This window comes from Papaver somniferum, chromosome 9, assembly GCF_003573695.1.
Source record: "Papaver somniferum cultivar HN1 chromosome 9, ASM357369v1, whole genome shotgun sequence".
In the NCBI taxonomy this organism is placed as follows: Eukaryota; Viridiplantae; Streptophyta; class Magnoliopsida; order Ranunculales; family Papaveraceae; genus Papaver; species Papaver somniferum.
Genome location: NC_039366.1, coordinates 34079656 through 34103571, shown reverse-complemented (window position 1 = coordinate 34103571; position 23916 = coordinate 34079656). Strand labels below are relative to the sequence as shown.

The 23916-nt window shown below is 35.9% G+C and overlaps 3 protein-coding genes across 5 annotated transcripts; 2 read left to right on the top strand and 1 right to left on the bottom strand.

Moving 5' to 3' along the window:
* Positions 1-7843: 7843 nt before the first annotated feature.
* LOC113314222 (transmembrane 9 superfamily member 4-like) lies at positions 7844-11463 on the bottom strand. Its single transcript, XM_026562998.1, has 7 exons — positions 11259-11463; positions 10851-10891; positions 9823-10411; positions 9611-9745; positions 9012-9168; positions 8444-8928; positions 7844-8287 (listed from the first exon to the last, which is right to left on the bottom strand). The coding sequence occupies exons 1-7, from the start codon at positions 11423-11425 to the stop codon at positions 8071-8073; spliced, it is 1791 nt and encodes a 596-aa protein (XP_026418783.1). The 5' UTR covers positions 11426-11463; the 3' UTR covers positions 7844-8070.
* Positions 11464-11614: 151 nt separating this feature from the next.
* On the top strand, positions 11615-15862 carry LOC113308658 (iron-sulfur assembly protein IscA-like 1, mitochondrial). Of its 3 annotated transcripts, none has more exons than XM_026557123.1 (4): positions 11615-11853; positions 13852-13969; positions 14622-14752; positions 15715-15862. In XM_026557123.1, exons 1-3 carry the CDS (start codon positions 11664-11666, stop codon positions 14713-14715), a joined length of 402 nt encoding a protein of 133 aa, XP_026412908.1. In that variant the 5' UTR covers positions 11615-11663; the 3' UTR covers positions 14716-14752; positions 15715-15862. The 3 variants fall into 3 exon arrangements, with proteins under 3 accessions (XP_026412908.1, XP_026412909.1, XP_026412907.1); XM_026557124.1 differs by lacking the exon at positions 15715-15862 and adding an exon at positions 15293-15590; XM_026557122.1 differs by lacking the exon at positions 15715-15862 and having other exon boundaries at positions 14622-15157.
* A 3465-nt stretch (positions 15863-19327) lies between these two features.
* LOC113308656 (transcription factor TGA2.2-like) lies at positions 19328-23916 on the top strand. The gene is made up of 13 exons (XM_026557120.1): positions 19328-19778; positions 19892-20056; positions 20166-20311; positions 20767-20849; positions 20982-21272; positions 21834-21878; positions 21969-22028; positions 22114-22191; positions 22286-22331; positions 22476-22747; positions 22852-23157; positions 23245-23390; positions 23510-23916. The coding sequence occupies exons 2-13, from the start codon at positions 19929-19931 to the stop codon at positions 23604-23606; spliced, it is 1698 nt and encodes a 565-aa protein (XP_026412905.1). The 5' UTR covers positions 19328-19778; positions 19892-19928; the 3' UTR covers positions 23607-23916.

Sequence of the window (23916 nt, the reverse complement as noted above, 5' to 3'; positions counted from 1 at the left end):
GTTTTGTGGAATTCGGAACGTGGATATGTTTAAATGGTATCCATACCAATACACGTACCACAAAATTTCCGTGGACTCCGGAAATCGGCTATGTTTAAATGGTACCCATACCAGTACGCATACCGAAAAAATTCTGTGAACTTCGGAACTCGATTATGTCTTAAGGTTTACATACCGGTACACGTACCATGACATTACTATTCACGAATAGGTTAAGTGATTGTACCTTGTACACCTACTTTCCATGTCGATTAAATTTTTATGCACTTAAATTATTTCTTCGAGATAATTAGCATTTGAATAATCTCTAAAAATACGATAGACATGTTTGATCACTTGATTGTTGTTTGTATCCAAAATAAATTCTTGGCACAAAACACGATTGATTTGATGATGATTAAATAAATTAGGGTTATGAAACAAATCGAAGAAAAATAAAGAAACAAAAGAATTTAACGTGGTTCGGCAAGTGTTGCCTACATCCACGGAGAACAAAGGAATAGTTTATTGATTGTAGGATATACTAATTTTCCCTGGGTTAGCTAACCTAAAATTCCATTCTCTTAGGGTTTAGAATACATATATTTATAGTGTTATGTAACCCTAATTTTGATGTAAACTTGATATGCAAGCAACTTGTGCAACAAGACTTCTGGAAACTTCTACAATCTTCTTTACGGGCTTGATTAATGGGCCTTCCGTGTATTTTATACACGGTACAAACATCGCCCCCTCTTAACCTCCAACTTGTTGAGGGTTAAGAAATTCCTTTATCCTTCTGCGTAGACCGTTGATGACGTAACTCTCCCCCAAGCGTGAGTAGAGATATTACAAAGACGCCCCCAACTGTAATCACCTGCAAAAAATTTTCTCACGTGCTAGGCGAGACTTTTTGTCACGTGGTGGACTTTTGATGCTCGAGAGCTAGTCGAGTCTTGAGTGAAATGTAATGTGCGTGCTTGAGTCTTAAGTTAAGAAGATTAAGGCTACATGCGACGGAGGCATGTATATAACTGCACAAATGAATAATGGAACACTGTTGTACATATCCGGCATGGTTTTCCCTGCAAAATATGCTCATGTTAGTTTACCATACTTAAAAAACGCGATACGTACCTGAAATTTTCCTTCCTAAATACACAGCTTGCCAAGTCCATATTCGTCCTCGTTGGGCTTTATGGGACAAGGTTTTTTGCTCGCAACGTAACAAGGCTGAAGCGCTCGCTGCTCGGGCAGGCTGGTTGTTGCTTGTATTGAGTACGAGTCTGTGTACCAATATCGGGCATTGGGCTCGTGGTTCGACGAGACTTTGGACCAACATTGTACGTTAGGCTCGTGGTCGAGACGAGACTTTTTGCTTGCCAAGGTGCAAGTCTTTGTACTCGCGTGCAAGGCGAGATTTTATGCTTGCGATAAAAGCAAGACTTATGTGCTCACGTCCAAGGTGAGGCTTTAGGTGCTTGCGATGTGACGCAAGGCTAAATATTGAAGGGTCTAGGAAATCCTCATCTCGCACTTGATCATGTCGCTGATCACGAACCTCGAACGCGATCATGTTGCTGCCCCAAGTGCACATAAAAGTTTCTCAAACACAGGAAATTTCGCTTCGATGTTGTAGGGAATTGAAAGATGATTCCAACGAGCCAAAAATCACTCAATTCGGACTTAAACGAAGAAGTTATTGACGAAACAAGATTTGAACGAAGCGCGCGTGATGTTGCATACGTGGCAGTGCTGACCAGATCAGATGGATGACGCGGAACTGTTGACAGGGATCGAATTGCTGACGTGGCATCCGAACTGTGATGACGTGGCAAACAAGCGATGATGACGTGGCAACATGTCACTGACCAGTCGCTGACAATTAATCAAGGTTGATGACGTGGCAACCTGCTGACATGGCATTTGCTGATGTGGCACTCTGACGTTGGTGACATGGCAACACAAACTAAAAATAGTGACCAAAGTTGCTGACATGGCATCTATGTCGGACGATGATATGGCATGTGACTAGATGCTGACGTGGCAGCACGTGGAACAATATCGCTGACTGGAGATGATGACGTGGCATATTGCTGACATGTCATAAACCTTCACTGACGTGTTTCATGGTGACTGTGAAGATCTGCTGACACGTGTCGCCATGTGATTCGTTGGAGCTTTCTGAATCTGATTTGGTGTATCGGAATCTTGATGCGCTGCTGGACAACGTACGTATGAGATCTTCCTAATCTGACGGATCCGGTTCGTTGGATCAGGAGCTGTACTGGAGGCTAAACAGATCATACAGATAAGGTCTGGTAAATCTGACGGATCCTGTTCGTTGGATCTTAAGCTGTACCACATGTTGGATGAAGATTAAGTATCGCCACGCTTTCAGTAACACCTATATTTGTAACAGCTTTATCAACTGTTTCGCAACAATTTCTTCAACTTCGTAACAATTACGTAAGAATCCTAATATTTTTAAATTTTTTTGCTGTGTTTTGTTGGAATTCGTGCATGATTTATTCGGGACTTCTCTCAACAGTAAAACACGATTGCTTTCACGAATCCCCTTAGTCGGCGCCAATGTTTGTACCCAAAATAAATTCTAGGCACAAAACACGATTGATTTGATGATGATTAAATAATTTAGGGTTATGAAACAAATTGAAGAAAAATAAAGAGACACAAGAATTTAACGTGGTTCGACAAGTGTTGCCTACATCCACGGAGAACAGAGGAATAGTTTATTGATTGTAGGATACAATAATTTTCCCTGGGTTAGCTAACCTAAAATTCCATTCTCTTATGGTTTAGAATACATATATTTATAGTGTTATATAACCCCAATTTTGATGTAAACTTGATATGCAAGCAACTTGGGCAACAAGACTTCTGGAAACTTCTAGAATCTTCTTTACGGGCTTGATTAGCAGCTTGATTAATGGGCTTTCCGTGTATTTTATAAACGATACAAACAATTGTTTTTCGAGTTAAGTCTTAAGTGTTTATAAAAATGCTCAAGCTTATAGTTCAATTGGCTAGCTTCAGCTAACCATTCATGAGCATGGTCTTATACACGGTTTGGTTACAGTTTATCCTAACCAGAGTGTATATCTTGATTATGTAAATCAGATTCAAAGATTCATCTAACGGTGGATATTGTTTGCTTGGTTCCAAATCTATCTTAGCTTAAACCTAAAGCAACCTTTGCTTTGAATGTCTATAAAAGGGGAACTTTAAACAACTGGGATATTTGAACCCCGACACTACTTTCCTTATTGTGTCCTAATTGTAACTAGAGTCGTCCTCTTCCTAAAACCCTTTTAAGGTTTAACGACTACAAAGACTTCATAGGGATTCGTGAATCCAGGTCCAACTATTGTTCATCTTGATAGATCGAGTATCCTAATCTTGTTCGATTGTTGAGCTGCTCACTTGAACAAGATAGACATAAATCTTCAAAGTTATCTTCGTCTCAGACTTTGTTGATTCCACAAGTTTTATATTTGTAAGGTGAATAATAATCTAGGCTGCACTTCGGGTTGCATAGGTACGGATTTTGAGGTTAGCTAGACTTGTATATTGTTATCGATTTCCATCACCTTGATCTAACTTTTTGATCGCAAAGGAAATTGCATATAAACTTATTTGTGTGAGGCAAATTGGTTTAAAGTCTTCAATTGAGTTAAAGCAACTTTTGGTTGGTGTGACGTCAGCTAAGGGAATCAACTGCGCAGAGTTCTGTTGGGATTCGAAACGGCGTAAGGAGCGTGAGTGTAACTGAATTGCTTGGAGGGTCTAATTCGGTCTCAACTACATTCCAGTCCGAAGTTAATTAGTAGTAGGCTAGTGTTTGTAGCGGCTTAATACAGTTTGGTGTTCAATCTGGACTAGGTCCCGGGGTTTTTCTGCATTTGTAGTTTCCTCGTTAACAAAACTTCTGGTGTCTGTGTTATTTTTTTCCGCATTATGTTGTTTATCTTTATAATTGAAATACCACAGGTTGTGCGTTAAACAATCAAAGTAGGTACACCCATCCTTGTTTGTTGGTTACGACTTGATTGATACTTGAAAATTGATCTTTGGAATCACCAAGTACTCTCACCCGGAAATCAGGTTCACGGACTTGTCTCTGTAAACGTTCTGATCGTGAGAGATAGCGATATAACTCTGAATATTATTTCTTGATTGAGATTCATTAAGTTGAACTCTCAGAATTATATTTGAGTTTGCCCATACAAGTTGCCTTAGAAAAAGTTGGTGTTGTATTTTGGTATCCCCGCGTTTTCAGTAGTTATAATGATGCATATCTTCAACATCTTGTTACCATTGCATCTGATCACAGTTCTATTCTGTTACACACCATCCCTAGTTCAGTTAAACACTCCCCATTTAAACTTTACAAATGTTGGTTGAGGTTTCCTTCTTGCATTTATACTATCACTCAAAGTTGGAATCAACATTTCTTGGGTTCTCCTTCTTATCAACTTTCAAGTAAGTTAAAGTATACTAGAACTAAACTGCAACAGTGGAAAAGACTGAATTTTGGTAATATTGAGGCAACAATTCATAACATTCATACTCAACTTCAGAATTGCTATGACAACAATGTTCCTTCAACTCATCACGAGATTCAACAACTAACTACTTCTTTACAAAGTTGGCTTTCAATTCAGAAGGAATATTTTATGCAGCAAGCATGTGACAAATTTTTGGAAGCAGATCGAAATACTTCATATTTTCACTCTATGGAAAACTTCAATAAGAAGAGATCAAATATACAAGATATTCATGGGCCTCTTGGAATCTGGTATGACTCTAGAGATGAAATTGAAACTGTTTCTCTCTTTCATTTTCGGAGTATTACTGCGACTTCTCACCCTTCAGTATATCAGGACATTTACAGCTGTTTCAACCTTGTATTTCTGAAGATGAAAATCTGAGTCTTTCTCGACTTCATGATGCTCAAGAAATTAAAGCAGCTGTTTTTAGTATCAGATCTTGGGCGTCTCCGTGGAATAATGGATTTCCTACAGCTTCTATCAACAATATTGGGATACGATTAGTAGTGAGGTAATCTCTATGGTCCATCATTTTTTTTACTAATAAGCATATGGTCAAGGCAATTAACCATACTTATCAAATTCTAATACCTAAAGTTCGATATCCTCAATTACCTGTAGACTACAAACCTATTAGTCTTTATAACACTAGCTACAAAATTATCTCAAAATTTTTAGCTAATCGTTTGAATCCTCTGTTGTCGAAAATCATTTCTCCAACTCAAACTGAGATTGTTTCTGGTAGACACATTCACGATCACGTCATCATTTCCCACAAGTTACTGCATACTATGAAGAGGAAAAAAAAATCAAAAAAGCTATTGTTGGTATAAAATTAGATATGTCGAAGGCATTCGACAAGGTTGAATGTCCTTTTTTGCTTTTTATTCTTCGTCAGTTGGGGTTTAATTCAGAGTGAATAAATATGATTGATCAATGTGTTTCAACCACTATTATATCTATTCTCATTAATGGTGCTCCAAATGCTTCTTTTTCTCATTCTCGAGGCATTCGTCAAGGTGACCCTTTGTCACCTTACTTGTTTTTTTTTTAATATCATGGAAACATTTTGAAGACTTTTACAACACAATTTGACTGTGAATTTCTTGAGGGTCTCAGAATAAATAGACATTGCCCTGTTATTAATCACCGTTTTTCGCGAATGATTTTTTTCTTTTCCTTCAGGCAAATTCTACTCAGATGCATCATCTTAAACATCTCTTTGATTTGTTTGGTCAAACTTCAAGTCAGGTTATTAGCATGCAGAAATCAACAAATTTTTTAGTAAGCACACAACTCCCTCTCAGGGAAGTAGAATTTCTGGCATTCTAAATATGAAGCTTATGGGTTTAGGTGAAAAATACTTGGGTATACCACTTTTATTACATAGGTCTCGACAGCAAAACTGTAAAGGTATTTTAGACAATATGACTCATCGTCTTCAAGGATGGCAAAGTAAGACAGTCAATCAGGTAGGGAGAACTACCCAGGTAAATAATGTTCTTAGTTCTATGGGCATGTATCAGATGCAAGTTTTTAAAATTCCTGATTCTACAATTCATCAAATGGATAAAATCCAAAGACATTATTGGTGGAATAATTACAATAATCAGCATGCTCCTAATCTTTTATCTTGGTACAAAATGAAAGTTCCTAAAAGATATGGAGGTTTGGGTCTTAAACATCATAGCAATTATAATGCATCATTTTTAGCTAAAATGGCTTGGAATTTAATACACAATCAAGATGCTCTGTATCCCAGAATTTTAAAAGGTAAATATTTCCCCTTCTTTGATCTTCAGTACTCTCCTCCACCTGATACAAAAAATTCAAGCTGGTTATGACAGAGTTTGTGTTATGGTCTTCAAATTATAATGGAAAATGCTAAGTGGCGAGTGGGTGATGGTTCGACTATAAACATCTGGATTTCAAATTGGATTCCTTCTACGTCTATTGCTCTTTAACATTGGGATGAATTACCTCTTCATGACTTACAATTGGTTTCTGTATTGATTGATTCTTCTGCTTAATGGAACATTAATCTTCTACGACAATTGTTTACTTATGAACATGTGACTTCAATCTTAAAAATTCCCATTCAGCTAGATCAATCATATACTCTTATTTGGCCTTTCACAACATGTAATTTTACCACTTCTTCAAATTATAAAATGCTCTTCGCTAGGGATTCCCCTAATGATGTATCTATGAATTTATCCCAATCATTTTGGCTTAAATTTTGGAAACTCAAAATGTCGTATAAATTTCAAATCTTCTTATGAAAAGGTCTTCACAATGCTCTGACAGTTAAATCCAGATTGTTTAGTCATATGAGTACTTCTGATCAACACGTGTTCTCTGTAATACTGGTAATCCAGAAGATGTGGGTCATTTGCTTCTCCACTGTCCCTTTGCTCAAGCTGTTTGGAGGAAGTTTCTACCATAACACTTTCTTCTATAACGCAGCATTCAACGCTTTTACAGGATTCTCCAATCAAAATATATAGTAACTCTAACTCTATTCACATGGCTGCTAATGGGGGTACCGGTTTACTGGGGAGGATACCAAAACCCATATAGAACAAACTAGAAAGTTCTTTGCCTTATATGGATTTTGGTGCCCTCCCCAGTAATCTGACACCCCCATTAGCAATGTTGCTCTATTCATATCATAGTCTGCATTATGCACATTATATGGAAACATAGGTGTAAAGTTGTCTTTAGTAACTTAAATCCAAACCCAAACACAGTCATTCATCAAATAAGTTATTACATCTCTCTGCATCATTTAGATACTGCTGCTGATAACAATCACACTTTGCATCATTCAATAACTGTAAGAAATCTTTGAACAACACTTGGAGGCCTCCTCCTATGAGTGTTTTTAAAGTTAATATTGATGCCTCCTTCATCCTCAAGCTTTAGTTGTTGGTATTGACATTATAACAAGAAATCATGCAAGACAACATGTGGTGGGAAAAGGAACCTTAAAAAGGGCTATCAATGTTCACCAGGCTGAAGCATGGGTTTTGCTAAAAGCTATGAATATGGCAACTACTCGTGGTTAGACTCAAGTTATGTTTGAAACTGATAACTTGAATATCAGTTCTTACTTGTAACATAGTTCTTCTCTTTTACCCTGGCAAAGTCTTCCTACACTTAGAAATGTGTGAATAAATGTAATATAAATGAGGTTTGGTTCCGTGAGTTTGTGTATAGTAATAAATGTAATAATAAGCAAAATGAAAACACTAATTCTAGTTTGAAATAACACGAAAGGAAAACACGAAATCTGAAAATTGTTGGATGCTATTTAAGTAAAAATATCAACAACAGTTCAAATTTTTTTCTTTTTTAAGGCGGCCACTTGTTATATCTTATAAAACTGAAATGAAATATGTAGATATTCAATAAGATTTGTATGTGGCTCCACCTAAAAGGGTTAACTATTTGGTTGTTGCAATGGAGGATTATAAGTCAGGAATTTGGTTCAGTGCCATAAGAACTTGCAGAGGAACGACTACTCCAGCTTGACTGCATGGTAAATATGGCGAACAAACAGCAATGAAGCACGGAAACCGACGGTACCAAGAATCAGGAAGAAAGCATAGGATATACAAGCATTGTAGCCGAAAAAGAAGGAGAATTGCAAGAAGCCACTCATGCTTGACTGGTTATAGAAGTAAATGCTATAACAGTACATGAATATTGAAGCAGAACCCCCACAAAAAACAGATCTGCACACAAGAAACAAATATAAAACAATGTCATACAGATTTAAGCAATAATAGTTTTTGGAAACTCACTAATCCTCATACAAAGAAAAATAAAAATAAAACTGCAATGCATCAAGAACCAGTTAAAATTTGAAATGGATAAATTATAATGAGTACCTCCACCACCATGTATGGTCCTCCGCAGAAAGTTGAAAGTATGTCAGTCCAGCAGTCAAGATTCCAGTGAGGATGATGAGGATTATGAATGTGATGAATAGAGTGCTGTGTATGGTGTAGATCTTATGGCCCCACAAGCTTGTAAATATGTAGTGCAACTCGATGAAGATAGCACTAAATGGTAGGAGACCTCCTAGAAACATTTGTGCAGGGGCCCTCCTGTACCATACTAATTGAGGGATTTCTGACGGCACTCTCTTTGTAGCACAAGGTGCTTGGAATTCAGATCTGAAAGTATACCCAATGATTCCTCCCAAGATGAGCAAGGGAATTGTGATGAGGGCCCATATTAGAAAAATGACCACCATGGTGCCAAACGGAAGCGCAGATGTGGCCCTATAAGATATGGCAACTGTATTCAGGATAGAGAAGATCACAAGCACAGGACCAAGGAATAAGATGCCTGTCAAAAGAACACTTCTTGTCTGCAATGTAAGGATGAGATATAGATTTAGCAGAAAGATAAACATGAATGGACAAATGTGAAATTTCAGAAACACTCAAATACCCATTCTGCTCCTGCCAGCTGAGAGTGAAATGAAGCAGCAGTGTGCCCAGCAACCACAGCTGTGAGAGCATAAATCACAACAAGTGAAGAAAAGAGCGCTCCATGGGCGAAAGGATAAAGAACACCAACAAACGCCAGAATGAAAATGAAGAAAACACTGCCAAATAAAATAAAAAAAGATCTGAATAAGGTAAATCCTGTGTTAATACTTGTACTATTAGCAAATTGGAAGACATGTCTCTAAATCGAGGCATCAACGACAATATCATCAACATTTGGGTCCCGGCACATGATAGTCAGGCACACATGTGTCTAGAAAATCCAGAAGTGAGGATCTACCAGAGGGTAATAACATCCACCCCTTTGGTACCTAATATGTTTTCTTGTGGTTTTGCTATGCTTGTGTTTACTGTATAACTCAGGTTCAATAGAACATTCCTCAACCAACATAACCCACAGGGAGTAAGTATGATTATTAACTATCAAAATCAGCCACTTCTTCTTTTATGATTATACAATAAAAGATGCACCAGCATATTGAGGTCACATATTAACATATCCAAAGCAATGTAAGAACAGTAGCTATTCGGATAACTTACAGGGTCAAAAGCTGTGTACCAGACCCTAGGATTGCACATAACAAGGATGCACGTGGAGGATATCTAAACACATCCCCGTGAAGGTGCTTCCAGCCAACTTCCTCCATGTCTGCTTCTTCATCTCCCCCAGAATATCTGAAGATGGTTGACAAATATCAGACTAGTGATCATAGATTTCACTGATACACACAGCAACGTGGAGAATGCAGTACCTCATAATATCATTCTTGAGGGTCCGCAAAAACAGTGTAAGAAGAAACCCTGTTAAGAGTGCCACAATAGCAACTGAATTAATGACTGAGAACCAATGAACCTGTAAGTGCTCTGGAAGTAACGAAGATCGTGAATACTTGTCCATCCGGTTCCGAAACTGTTTTGATGTTGCATTCCACAAAACTGAATAAGTGAACTGAACTTCAGTTTCCACATTGCCAGTTATATCCACAACATAATTTGGGTTACTGAAAGCACGCACTTCTATTACTTGGTTCTCATTGTAAAGAACATCAAAATCAACATGTTTAAAAAGATAATACCGGGGTCCTGTAACATTAGAGATCCATGACTGTTCTTCAACTTTCCCTATAAACGCCCACAACGGAAGATCGTCATAATACATCTGGAAATAAAATTCATTCTTGATGACATCCCTAAACTGGGAGACATCATATCTTGTAAGTCGCTTCTTGCAAAGGGTAACCATATCTTTGTTCTCCCTAAACCTCAGTTCATATGGGGAGTTGGTCAAACGATCACCATTTAACACCTCCCCAAGAGACTCCTTCTGTGGGATAATGGTATCTGCAATTCAAGAAATGACAGTTAAAATTTTTAGGTTGCAAATACTCTGGGATAAGAACTGATAAGAGCCGTAGATAATCATACAACAGGGACACTCATTATATGGGTGTTCATTAAAATATATTTAACTCTGGTTGACGCAGCACATCTCAAGTTCACAACAAACAAGAAGATCCTTGACTTTTTATCAGTTACTTTGTCATCGACAATTTATGGTACGAGATAAAGTAGAAATATACATGCATTTCAGACAACCACAATGTCTACTCAACATGATAGCTAGAACAAACCAACTGATAGCTGCAGTTTCCAGGGTCACTAATGTGTTTTAACTGGATAACAACTAACACCAAACATTATATGAGCATTATACGACTTCCTAAGTTACCATTCACAGATCATCCAAACCACAGTTAAACTGAAATTAAAAGAACCTAACCTGGACTGCAGAACGGCAAGTCGAAGAACTGGTATGTCTCACTGCAAGGACACCATAATCAAAATTATCATAAATCTCAATAACAGTAAAAAATAAATAATATGCTACTGAAGCTCAAAAACCTTAAGCTTCTTGCCAATGTTCAGCAATAATCCTTGCATTTCTACATTGTTAAGAGCCACCCAACACTAATCAATGCTTACCAAAGATTCAATTGAACTCTAACAACAATTTTAGAACAAACATAAACCCTAATTTCTACAGAACAAATTACAAACACTTGAACTAATTATAGGTTTGACCAAAATGAAACAAACAAAATGAATTCAAAATTTCAATAAATGATCAAGGAAATGCACATGATAAGTAGACATTGTAATAATAGAAGTAAAAAAAAGGTTAACTAACCTGGGATTATTCAATGGACCAATCTTATTTGCAAACAAAGGTACATGATCTCCAAAACCATACACATGATTATCCAATGAACTTTCTCCATTCTCAACCAAAATCACAAAAACCACTAAGAAAAATATTGAAGACCTCATTCTCACGAATCTCACCTCTCTCACCATCAACACAAGAAGAAGAAGCTCCAGCACTCTAGCGAGAGAGATTTAGAGACTGAGAAGTAGGTGAACAATGCAGACAAGAATGAGGTAATATTTCAATTGCAATTTAAAATTACATAAATACCCTTGTCGTGATGGGTTTTACCTTGTCTTCATTTTTCGAAGGAAATACCCTTTTCGTACCAGATTAAATAAAGTTCTTTAATCTTCTTCTTCCTGTGGGTCTGGTTTTTAGAGAGAGATGGCATCGTCGATGATGAGAGCAGCGGCGAAGAAGGTGAGTACAGCAGCAAGAAAACAAGCAGTGACATTAACAGATGCTGCAGCTGATAGAATACGTCATCTTCTGCAACAAAGACAACGTCAATTTCTTAAGCTTGGCGTTAAAGCTCGAGGGTGTAATGGATTAAGCTACACGCTCAATTACGCTGGTACCGATCTTATCTTTCTCTCTGTAGACATTTATTTTGTATTTCGATTCTGTTTGTTCTCGGTTTTACTGGTTGATTTTGATTTTGATGATATAGAGTGATGAATTAGTTTATGTTTTTTTTTTGTCAAATTAGATTTTATTAGGGTTTTGGAATCACAAATTTGAAAAGAATCGGTGTTATGAGTTGGAATTTGATTGAATTAGTGAGTCTCTGGTGGTCTAGGTTTGGATGGTAATCTAATAAGAACTCCCCTTTTGGATAACATATGAAAATGAATTTATGCCAAAATGTCAAAGAAAATGTCTCAGTCTGTTTACAAGCTTAATCACGCCAAATATTCGTTGATCATTGTGAAAATGTATGAAGCTGAATTTGACTGAGCAGCACCTTCCGATTATCTGCCAGTTTGGCTTGATGAATATGATGGATGAAACTCTTAAATATGAGTAGAGGACACAGGTAAGCTTGTGTAAATATAGTTTATAAAATTATTGATCGAGTACTAGATTTATGAGACTGAGCAGCACCTTATGGCTGTCTCATACTTAGCATTTTCAATTAAATTGGATAAAGAGAAGAGAGTGTTTTTCCCTTGGTGAATTGGAACATCGAATTTCTTAACAGAATATATAATGCAAACTCAAACATCTGATAGCTGTAGGCAACTGGCTCAAATTTTGTCTGTTTTAGTTGTTTCCACTAGTTTTTGTGTTTTGGATTGATATTTGATGTGGTGGTTGGCAATATAGATTGGTTACGAGTTTTAAGGGAAAAAGATCCGAAATCTTTCTACAACCCTTTTTAGAAAAAGATTTGATTAACAAATGATGTTAGTGATCAAAATAACCAGCAGACTACAAATAAAAACTTCAAGTGAGACCAGAAGGATTCAAGAGAACAAACACAACAACAACAAAAATTAAGAAAATCTATAATAAGCCCTTTCAGGACATTCTAAACTACTCAAAAAATCAGGCCTAGACTCAAATTTACACATAGAAGTTAAAACCACTCCTTAAACCTGAGATTTTTTTTTTGCAAGCTTATCAGCTGCAGAATTTATCTCCCCTTTAGCTGTGTTTAAACTGTACACCAATAGCATGCCTGCATCTACTCCATCTGGTCCAGAGTATCTTACTGTTTTTAAAGGTCTGTATGATCAGTAGAGAATTAGATTGCACTACTGCCTTCTGCCAATGTTTCCGAACTGCCCACTCTAAAGCCCTAATAACAGACAGCAACTTAACTATACCATCCCTCCACATTCATAAACAAAACCACTTGTGTTGTTTTGTTGAGAATCAGATTACAACCCTTTTTAAGGCTTGGTTCACATAGTAGTAAAACGATTTGAATGGAGGGCTTTTATGAAGACATTAAACTGCTGCTAATGTCATGTGTATGCAAAGTGCTTCTTCACAGCATGTTCTTAAACATAGAATTCATCACAATGGCTGTCTACAACGAAAATTCAGGAACAAAAAAAAAAGGTAAAAATTTGACCACACAAGAGTTTTTTTTACCTCGCTTAGGCTGTGGGTTTTAATTGGGGGCTATGAGAATTTACTCACCCGGATTTTACTGGTACTGAAGGAAATCGCTAAAATTACGCACTTGCTTAATTGCTCATTTGACGGCTTTTTCAGGATCATGCAATCAGATACCCATCCATCAATTTGTTTTGTTTTCTAAGTGTACCCTAGCTCTGATGGACATGATTCTCAAGGGATGCTCCATTCTGGATCCTAGAGAATTTTCAGTATAGTTTCTGTCTAGGTTGTGAGTGGCTTATCTGATTTGATGTGATTTGTATCTTATGCATGATTAACAATTTTCTTTGCTAGAAGAGACAAGGTTACTATGACTGAAGCTTTGTTTATATTCCCTCAGTTGCCGTTATCTGGAGATCTATATTCTTTTTAATGAACTATCATGGTTCAGAAAATTGAAAACTTGTGCTAGCTCCTAATGCTTCCACATGTTCAATTGCTGCAGATGAGAAAGCTGAGTTCGATGAAGTAGTGGAGGAGAAGGGTGTAAAGATACTGATCGATCCAAAGGCACTAATGCATGTTATAGGAACCAAAATGGATTTTAAAAATGACATGCTCAGGTAAGAAATCTAGTCATGTTATCGTGTCTTATCTATGAATTCAACAGGTTCTGCCTATGATGCGTGCTACTGCCTACCTATGATAAGTACAGATTTGTAGTGATCCTGTTTCTTCATGTTACTTCTTCTTGCTATCTGCTTGCACCTGGATGATTAAAAAAAAGGCAGCGACAATAGTCATTTCTTACTTTTTATAGAGATAAAATTCCTCAAAAGTCGTGAAGGAGGGGAGGGAACTTAAGAAAAACCACGTAGTTAGGCTTTTGGTTTTTTTTTTTTTATGTTCATTCAGTTCAACCTAGTAACTGAATCTTAACTTGCATGGTCAAGATGATATGAAGACATTAGGTCGCATGCTAATTGATTTTTTTCAATTGGTTGATCTGAACTTTGTGAGCATCACTTCCTGCCCGGTGAAAGCTTCTTATTTTTATTTTCTGCTTGTCGAGCTAAGGTTATCCATAAGTCTATGATATTGAACATTCGACTGTCAAATTTTATGGTATGGTGTACGGCTGTCTGATTTTATGGCTATGATTGTAGAACTGCAGCTGCCTACTGTCCAACCTAAGTGTCAATGGATGTAGGATTGACATTGAGATTATGTATGTGAGTTCTGGCTAACTTTGTTATTCATTTGGTCCTTATATAGGTCTGAGTTTGAGTTTATCAATCCAAACTCCAAAGGTGAATGTGGATGTAGAGAATCATTTATGACAACAAGTAACAGTGGAGCTGCAAAGTAAGCCCTCGTCAACAATCATCATAACTAACATGATAGAGGTAAATAAAGTTGTTGAAAATCCCATCTGTCTCTACTCTCTATTTACTAAGCCCAAATCAAAATGAGGCAGTTGCTGAAATAAACGTTTGACTGCAAAAGTATATATCGATGATGTAGCTCTATTGGGTTAGTAAACACAAACGCGTGTAATAGCATTTTGAAGAATCATGTTCATTATACCAATACTGATAGTGTAGATTTCGTTGATTCTTTTTTCCTCTGTATGCATATTTTTGACGGATGTTTATGTGGTACTCGTGTCAAACTTTTGTAAACTACGTGCTATTACACACCTAGATATGAATGATAATGTTGCCAGCTCTTTGTAAAAACAGTTATGTCTTTATACTTGTTTGAAAGTGAACAATAGAAGGAAAAATCGATTAGGATGCCATTATTAAAAATTCTGCACAGTCAAGGATATGGCACTGCTGAAATCATGTCTAGATATCGCGTTAAGCCGTGATGTCCAATATTGACATGTACTCGCACACTGTTAATTCTAAGAAGTAAGAAATGTTAGCTTTATTTTTTTGCAGATTCATTTTATGTTATGGTGAAGTACTCGTATCATCTGAATGTTTATAGTGCTTATCGATACTGGAAGACAGTGTTTGTTATGCAGTGTGGGACCCTTGTCTTTTATGTGTGGTGAAGAAATTAAGAAAAGTCTAACAAGACCATGTTTATTTATGATATGGATCACATTGGCTGATTCTATTAGGTCATCCATGTTGTTATAGTTTTGTTAGCTGCATCAGCAACTTTACTCATTTATGGCCAAAACCTCCACATGATCAGAATATAGTGACAATCTAATTTTTAAGGTTTTGATGATGATTGTTCTTTTCCTCAATGTTAGGGGTTTTATAATTAGTTTCTTCTTTCTTATTTCACCATTGCTAGTCAATTGCTGAAAATCTTTATCTATTTTAGTGATGCCCGTCGTATCGCATTGCAGGCCAGACATTCTACTTCGTCCGTCTGAGGCATAAGACTGAGTTAACTCCATATCGAGATCATGTTCCTGGCCCAAATTAGGTGGTCAGAACCATTTACATATCAAATTAGGTTCCATAAATTTGGTCTGAAGTACTTTATAATTTTTTTTGCAGAATTTTGTTAATCAATTTTTATTTCGAGGCGGATAAGATTTACTGAATAAAGAAAATAAGTAGGCTTATTAAACTAAATAAAAAAAATAAGCATTATTCGGTTCCAGATTTCAACGCCTACCTGTTGTATGGGAAACCAATCAGCATGCATGAATCACTACAGAGAATTCCTAATTTTTGTAGAATATTAAACTTAAAAAAACAAAATTAGAAAAATGTTGAACAACTTCTGAACTACTTCCTTGTACTCGATTAGCTTGGCAGGATCTAATCAATTAATTAACATTATACGATACTTATATATATTTATATTGTAATCACGTTTAAGATACATTCAAACTTGTATTACGATCAAATCTAGTTCAAACATAGTCAATTATCGACATGATTAAAATAACTTCTTACATTTAACATTTTGCTTAGTTTCCCCTAATCAACTCATTGAAGTTGCATTCAGTCTTGAAATGGGGATGGTAAGTTTTATGATATTCACTTGATTTAACGAAAAATTGGATTATTAACTTGGATCAAGGCTTAATTAATCTTGACTTAGGTGAATAAGTCAATTTAAGGATCTAGGGGTGTGATTTATACAAAGTCAAAGTGCGATCTTTCTTAATAATGAAAGGTCAAGGGCCAATATTCTCTACCTTTTACGACTTTAACCATCCTTTTTGCTTCTAATAATAAAAAATTAGCATACAATATAATACATTTTTGCATTACAATAAGTGCTTATATTAGAGACAAGCAATAAGTTGATCAACATTTAACGACATAAAATTTCACATCCTCACCAAATTTCAATTATCTATTATTGAATTAATTTTCACAAATTATATTGATCTTGACCTTGCTAATGAGAAGCACCTAGACCCTTTATGAAGTCAAAAAAAAGTAAATCAAAAACAAAGTTAAACTCGAGCAACCTGGTCAACCCCGATTCAAATCCAAACTTCACAATCATGAGACAATTATGAGTAAATTTCCTTAAGCTGTTGTTATAAGAAACTTTATTATAGATTAAGAATAACTTAACATTTTTATATTATTTGATTTTAGGATTTGTTCTTTTTAGCCAATCATTGTTGAGAAGAAATCAAAGGAATAACAGGTACAAGAAGACATACGCCCTACAACTATTGGGTAGTAGATGAGAGGAATAATGGGGGTTTAAGGGGCACATACATTATCTTTCTAAGGTAGTAGTAGGAGTCCAGTAGATAGATGATCATGGGTCCATGAACTCTTTCAAAATTTTATGGCTCTTATCTTCTTTTTCTCTCAATAAAAGCCAAATGTGTGTAACAATTTTTAGTAATGGACATTGTCTTGATGCCTAACTTCCTTGGCATCTTACTTTGTGGTTTCCTAGATATAACACCAAAAGTCTTTTGTTTATGAATAAGTTTGAGTACGGTTCTTCAAAAGTATTGGAAAATTGCAACAAAGCACCTACAAAACCATACACTCCCATTTTTTTGCCCCCTAATGATCTTTGAATCTTTTCTAATGGGCGGATGCTTACAACTTACAAGGGTACCGATTTGTTTGGGGGTGTCTCGACGACCCATAAGACAAATATGTTAGGTTTTATATTTAGAGGAAGTTAGCATTTTGAAAACAAAAATGATTGACAAACCAACGAGCAAAACATCAAAACAAACTGACACTCACAAATAATGGGATCCCCTGCTAGTTTTATGGGGCAGGAAGGGGTACCTACCCGTTGTGTTTGTGAGATGAATTTTGGAATCGGATTTTTTGTTGTCTATCTAGAACTTTTATTTTGAAAAATGTGAATTTGTGTTTGTTGATTTTTATCTTTTGTTTTTTTTTTATATATTTTCAAACTCAGATCGCTGATATTATCACCCAACAGATTTATCACTATATCACAGTTTCATCTGCCTTTCTGACATTCGTTGAGCGATATTTGCCGAACATCTCAAGGTTCGGTCTGGTTCTCATCGGGTGCTTTTATACACCTTCGAAACTAGTTTTTAGATTCTTAGACAATAATACGCTTGAATTCTGCTTGCGAAACACTTTTTTTTTTAATCTTGTGATTAGTTGCTGAATAAGATGGCTCGTAAAAAGAAAAGAAGAGAAATAAGATGGCTCGTAAAAAAAAAGGCAAGCATGAAAGACACAATAATTAATTTAAAGCTTAAAAAGAATAAGTCACTCCTTGGTTGCGTAAGAAATGAAAAGCAATTGATTTTGTTATTTTTTCTACAAAAGGTAAATCATATTTAATAAAAGTGACATCTAATTTACAAGAAAAGGTAAAAACCAATATCAGAGTTTACCTATTATAGCACCTCAATTACAAATTAGTGTTGATAACGAAAACCATCAAAATAAATCAATTTGATATGCCCAATTGTACATGGTGCACTTGACTAAAATGCAATTATTAACCTTTTTATCAATGATAGTGTTATTAATCCAAAGACAGTGATAAGGATATAAAGTGTTTATCATAAACTTTTTGTCATACTAATGCTTAATATTTTCCTCAAAAAGCAAGATTTGGGACATCTACATTCCATAACCATATCCATCTCCATCTTCACCTTGGACCCTCCTTAACAAACCAGTCATACTCCTTGCCCTCTCCAAAAGCCCAACGAGGAAGGTGGGGGTGGGGAAGAACGAGAATCAACTATAAGATGACAATGTAAACCAATTAACCACTGTCGCTAAAAGCTAATACTAATCCATATAAAATAATATAATCTTGAGCGATCCTAATAATATTGACATACGCCTGTTGTAATCATGCCAATTAGCATTAGAGGATAATGAACTGTGGTATTTGGATATCATTCACTTACTAAACGAAGGAACAAAAACCCCCTTATGCAAGACATTTGAATCCCATTTTGCCATGGATATGGATCACCCAACCCATACACAAATTCCATTTGTAGAAAAAAGATTCTCTTCATTTGGGTATGTTTTTTTTGTACCTGTTTTCATGCCTTTGAAATGAGAGGAGAAGGGTTAAGGGTGTGTGTGGCATGATTTTAGATTTTTAGGTATTGAAACAAGAAAAAAGGGATGTTGACCCATCAACTAATAGATAAACATATCATATCAAACTTAATACAAAAACCCCATTTCCAAAAGAATTAAACAACAAATTAGTTGAATTAAATAGAGAAAATTATTGTATTGATTTGGTTGTGAATTGTTTGTTATAGGTGGTGTGTTATATGAACCAAAACCTCTAAAAAAATCAAAAATACTTTTTTCAAGGCCCTAAAAAATAACTCAAATTTTCATAATCCTAATTGGTTAAATATGGAAATTATTACTACCTCCTTTTATTCCAAACTATGACTAGAAATGAAGAAAGAAAAGGGTAGAAACAAAATTCTCCCCATTCTTTTGTTAATGCAGATTGAAGAAGAGAAGAAATCTGATCTACCCATTGAATGTTTGAACTGATTCATTCATTCATTGATTGTCATCTTCTGAAAAACCCATTCAAAGAAGCAATCAGAGACAGAGAGTTGATCAAGGAAGGAGGCAGTGGAGTTGGAAGCAGCAAGCAGTGATTTTTATTTTTGTTTTATAAAAGTGGGTTCCTCCTCCAAGACCCCACATTTGTTTGTTTTCTTGAGGACCCCTCTACACACTTTTGAGACATATTTTCAAAGGAGGATCCTCCTCCTGTGCCATTAATGAGTTTCAAATCTTGATGGCAGTATTTACTCCATAGGGTGACAAAACAAGCTAACAGAATAATCAGGTTTCAGGGAACTACCTTTTATTAGAGAGAGATTGATAGATAGATAGAGAAATAGAGCTTTCAAAGAGGAGGAGAATATACAAAGACACCCACCACCCATGAAGTCATACATACTCTTGAAATGAAAGCTTTGAACTTTCACTTCATCAGGTGATGATGATGGATATGAAAACTTCATCCTAAGATTTTCCAAAAAACATAGAAAAATTTTCAAACCTTTTTTTTTTGCTTGATTCTGATGTTTTTTTGCTGTTTTGTTGCAGAGAATGATCTTATAAGTTGGAGGTATATATTCTTTGCATGGCTAATCATAGAATTGGAGAATCAGTCCCATCATCTAACCACCAACACCAACAGCAACAACAACACATGGCTTATGCTGTGCAACATGGTCTCAACACTTCTTCTTCATCATCTACTAATTTCATGTAATCCTTCTTCAACTCCCCCATCCTTCATATTTTATCATGATTTTTGACATGGGTTTTCATTTTCTTCCTTTAATCATGTTTTTTTTGTACTTGTGGATATCATCAGTACACAACAAGGGTCTCATCACCATCATCATCACCAACAGCAGCATCAGCATCATCATGCTTTTGATTTTGGTGAGCTAGAAGAAGCAATTGTTCTTCAAGGAGTTAATATCAGAAATGATGATCATCATGAAGCTGCTAAGAAATGTAAGTAGTACTACTAGTCCTTTTTGATTCCATTAATGTCATGTTTTTATTAAGTTGATTTAGTTAAGCAAATAACCAACTTCCAAAAAAAAACAGAGTATTAGAGGGAAGGAAAGGGGCCTATAGGTGGGTTTGAAATGGTCTACTGACTCTAGAGACAAAAGAATAAAGAGGATATGATGATGATGATGAGGTTTTCTTTTCCAAGGAAAGTAATCATTCACAAACAGAAAAAATTGAAATAGTGTGAGAAGAAGATATCATAGATGGAAAACCTGTCTACTTAGCACGATTTACTGACTCTTAACTGCAGAGAAAATAAAGATGAGAGAATAAATTCCATAAAATTGGACTAGTTCTCTCTTCTAAAAAAAACAGAGAAATTGTGATCAATCATCTTTGTACTATAGATGAATTGATTGTCTTGCTTGCTTTTGTGTGTATGATTCTTGCAGCTTTTTATACAGCAAGACCAGCTGCAACACTGGAAATGTTTCCTTCATGGCCAATGAGCTTCCAGCCTGCTGCAACTCAAGGAGTAAGTAGTACTACTCACTCATTGAAGAACCCCTTTGACCACATCTTTTCATTTGTATGTTAATTAGTCTTAATTTGATGATTTGGGACATGGGTTTTGTTTGAAATTTCTGTGTTTATTGAATGAATACAGAGAAGTTCAAAGTCAGGAGGAGAAAGTACTGATGATTCAGGGTCAGGGCAGAACACATTTTCATACAATAATAATCAACATAAAGCTGAGTTTCAATTGGAACCAGAATCTCCCATGAGTAGTAAAAAGTCATCAAATCAATTTCTTGACCACCAAAAACAACTAGTGGAAATGGAAAGTGATTTGCATCAAAACCACCACAACACCAGTGGGAGTACTAGACTTGCAGCTGCTGCAGGAGGAGGAACAGGCCTAGTACAGAATCAACAACAGCCAAAAGCATTGGAAAAGGTATCTCTTCTCTTCTCTGATCTTTTTTTTCTTTCTTTCTATCTAATAATTATCACAGAAAAGTTGGTTTTTACATTTAAGTGGAAATCATTACTCATTTGAAATTTTGTGGATATCAAGCATATCTTTGAATGGACTCATTTCCCAGACTAAGTTCCAAAAAGAAATTATTGGATTTTGTCAGCTTTTTTTAGGGGAATTTTTATCCAAATTCCAAAAAAAATCAATCTTTTATGTAGATCACTAATCTTAAAATGGGTCTTTAATCAAAAATGTGAATAGTATTTTTGGTTAGAATCCTATTGAAATCATTATGTTCTCCTGACATTATCTTTGAATTATACTGAAAAAAAAAAACACATTTCTCTAGATATCACCAAAGAAGAAGGATAAAACCACTGAATTTTCACTTTTCAGACGCCCTTTTAAGTTCAAGATTCTGAAATTATTTTACCCTGTTAAGATTCACTCTAGGAAACTGCAAAGTTTTAACTTTTGGAGAATAATCAAAAGTAGGAAAAAGAAACAAAAACTAACACCACCACTGTAAATTATTTGCAGAGGAAAGGTCCTGGGTCAAGTTCAAGCAAACCCCTTGATGCAAAAGTAAGCAAATTTTAAGCTCCATTAAAATTTCACATCAAAATTTGATTTTTCTTTTTCCTGTTTCCGATGAATTTGATTGGGTTTTTTCAGGTATTGAGAAGATTGGCTCAGAATAGAGAAGCAGCAAGAAAAAGTAGATTGAGAAAAAAAGTGGGTCACAAATTTAATCAACCATTTTTGCCCAGAAATATTCAATTTTTTTGGTGTTTTTAAAAAAAAATCTTGCTTTTTGCAGGCTTATGTACAACAGCTTGAGACCAGTAGGATAAAACTTGCTCAACTTGAACAAGACTTGCACAGAGCAAGATCACAGGTACTTGAAGCCAATCCATAAATGTATTATGAAATTTTGACTGTACAAATTTGGATTTGGAATTGACTTTCAGCTTTGGTTTTAATTTTTTCAGGGCCTATTTTTAGCAGGTGGTGGTCAAGGTGGAAATCTGACTTCTGGTCAGTCAGTCTCTGTAAACATTTGCTTTTAGAAAATTATTTACATTTTTTAAATGACCAAAATAACCCCATGGGGGGCTTGTGGCGTGCTCTCTAGATTATTGAAATTTATCATCTTTGTGTGTTGGGGATGTTTACATGCAGATGCAACAATGTTTGACATGGAATATGCGAGATGGTTAGAAGAAGACCAGCAACATATGTCAGAGCTAAGAACAGCGTTACAATCTCACTTATCTGATAATGATCTAAGGATACTCCTAGATGGATACCTCTCTCATTATGATCAGATCTTTCATCTCAAAAGCCTCGCGACGAAATCCGATGTTTTTCATCTCATAACCGGAATGTGGACTACACCCGCCGAACGTTGCTTCCTCTGGATGGGCGGCTTCCGTCCCTCGGAACTCCTCAAGGTACATAACAACAACCTTTTAGCCAGCCACTTTTGCATGTATGCATGGGTTCCCTAACAGGGTGCATGAAATGAAAGCTTATTTTTCTTGTTGCATTTGTGCAGATATTGATGCCACAGCTGGATCCATTAACAGAGCAACAGTTAATTGGGATATGTAGTTTACAGGAATCATCACAACAAGCAGAAGAAGCTCTTTCACAGGGACTTGAGCAGCTTCAGTATTCTTTATCAGAAACTATATCAAGTGGTACTGGTAATAGTAGTAATGCTTCTGGTGTTAGTAATAATCCTGTTTCTCTTGCTAACTTCTCTCATCAACAACACGAACCTGGCAATGTTGCTGACTTTATGGGTCATATGGCCATGGCTTTGGGTAAACTCTCCAATTTAGAAGGCTTCCTTCGCCAAGTAAGTCGAACCTCTCGCCAGTTTAATTCTTACACGTGGATTACGCATCTCTTCAAAAGAATGCTACTAAATTATTTGATATTTTAGGCTGATAATTTGAGGCAGCAGACTCTTCATCAAATGCGTCGGATTTTAACAGCCCGTCAAGCAGCACGATGTTTTTTGGCGATTGGTGAATACTATAACCGATTAAGAGCACTTAGTTCGCTTTGGGCAAGTCGACCTCGAGAGCAGTAAGTTTTTTTTTTTTTTTATCCCATGTAAACCATTTTGGTAGGAATTTTTTTTGCAATGCAGCATGTTTTAACTTGTAAATAGGTTCTGATTTTGAACATTAAATCTTTACATGCAGGAATATCAACTTATTCAGCGATGAAGGGTCATGTCAAACAACTACAGATTTACATATGGTTCAACAGCAGCAACACAGTCTTTTTTCGAACTTCTGATCATATATCCCATGTGGGTTTTCTACTAGTACTATCTCTCAAGCTTATACCAGCGCTCGTTCAGTATGCGGATTCGGCATCGACTAAACTGACTATTTATAAATTTCTAGATGAAGAAAATGATCACCAAGAAGAAGATAGCTAGGGATTAATCAATGTTGATGTGTATTCAACATTTTATATATATGTAAAATCCAAAACCAATTTCATATTGGGTTAGCTAATTAAACTCCTTTTATTAGAATTAGTCCAAGGAAGAAGAATCATTGTAATAGTTTAAGGAAGAAGAATTTAGAAGTGCATGATTCAA

Bases quoted from the DNA above. Each gene is read 5' to 3' on its own strand.
- LOC113308658 (XM_026557123.1), top strand. From the start codon at position 11,664: ATGGCATCGTCGATGATGAGAGCAGCGGCGAAGAAGGTGAGTACAGCA. The intron at 11,854-13,851 runs GTACCGATCTTA...CAATTGCTGCAG, and splicing joins CTACACGCTCAATTACGCTG to ATGAGAAAGCTGAGTTCGAT. The intron at 13,970-14,621 runs GTAAGAAATCTA...GTCCTTATATAG, and splicing joins TTTAAAAATGACATGCTCAG to GTCTGAGTTTGAGTTTATCA.
- LOC113314222 (XM_026562998.1), bottom strand. From the start codon at position 11,425: ATGGTGAGAGAGGTGAGATTCGTGAGAATGAGGTCTTCAATATTTTTC. The intron at 9,169-9,610 runs GTAAGTTATCCG...TTTATTTGGCAG, and splicing joins GGTACACAGCTTTTGACCCT to TGTTTTCTTCATTTTCATTC. The intron at 8,288-8,443 runs GTACTCATTATA...TCTTGTGTGCAG, and splicing joins GACCATACATGGTGGTGGAG to ATCTGTTTTTTGTGGGGGTT.
- LOC113308656 (XM_026557120.1), top strand. From the start codon at position 19,929: ATGGCTAATCATAGAATTGGAGAATCAGTCCCATCATCTAACCACCAA. The intron at 20,312-20,766 runs GTAAGTAGTACT...TGATTCTTGCAG, and splicing joins TCATGAAGCTGCTAAGAAAT to CTTTTTATACAGCAAGACCA. The intron at 22,192-22,285 runs GTACTTGAAGCC...TAATTTTTTCAG, and splicing joins TGCACAGAGCAAGATCACAG to GGCCTATTTTTAGCAGGTGG.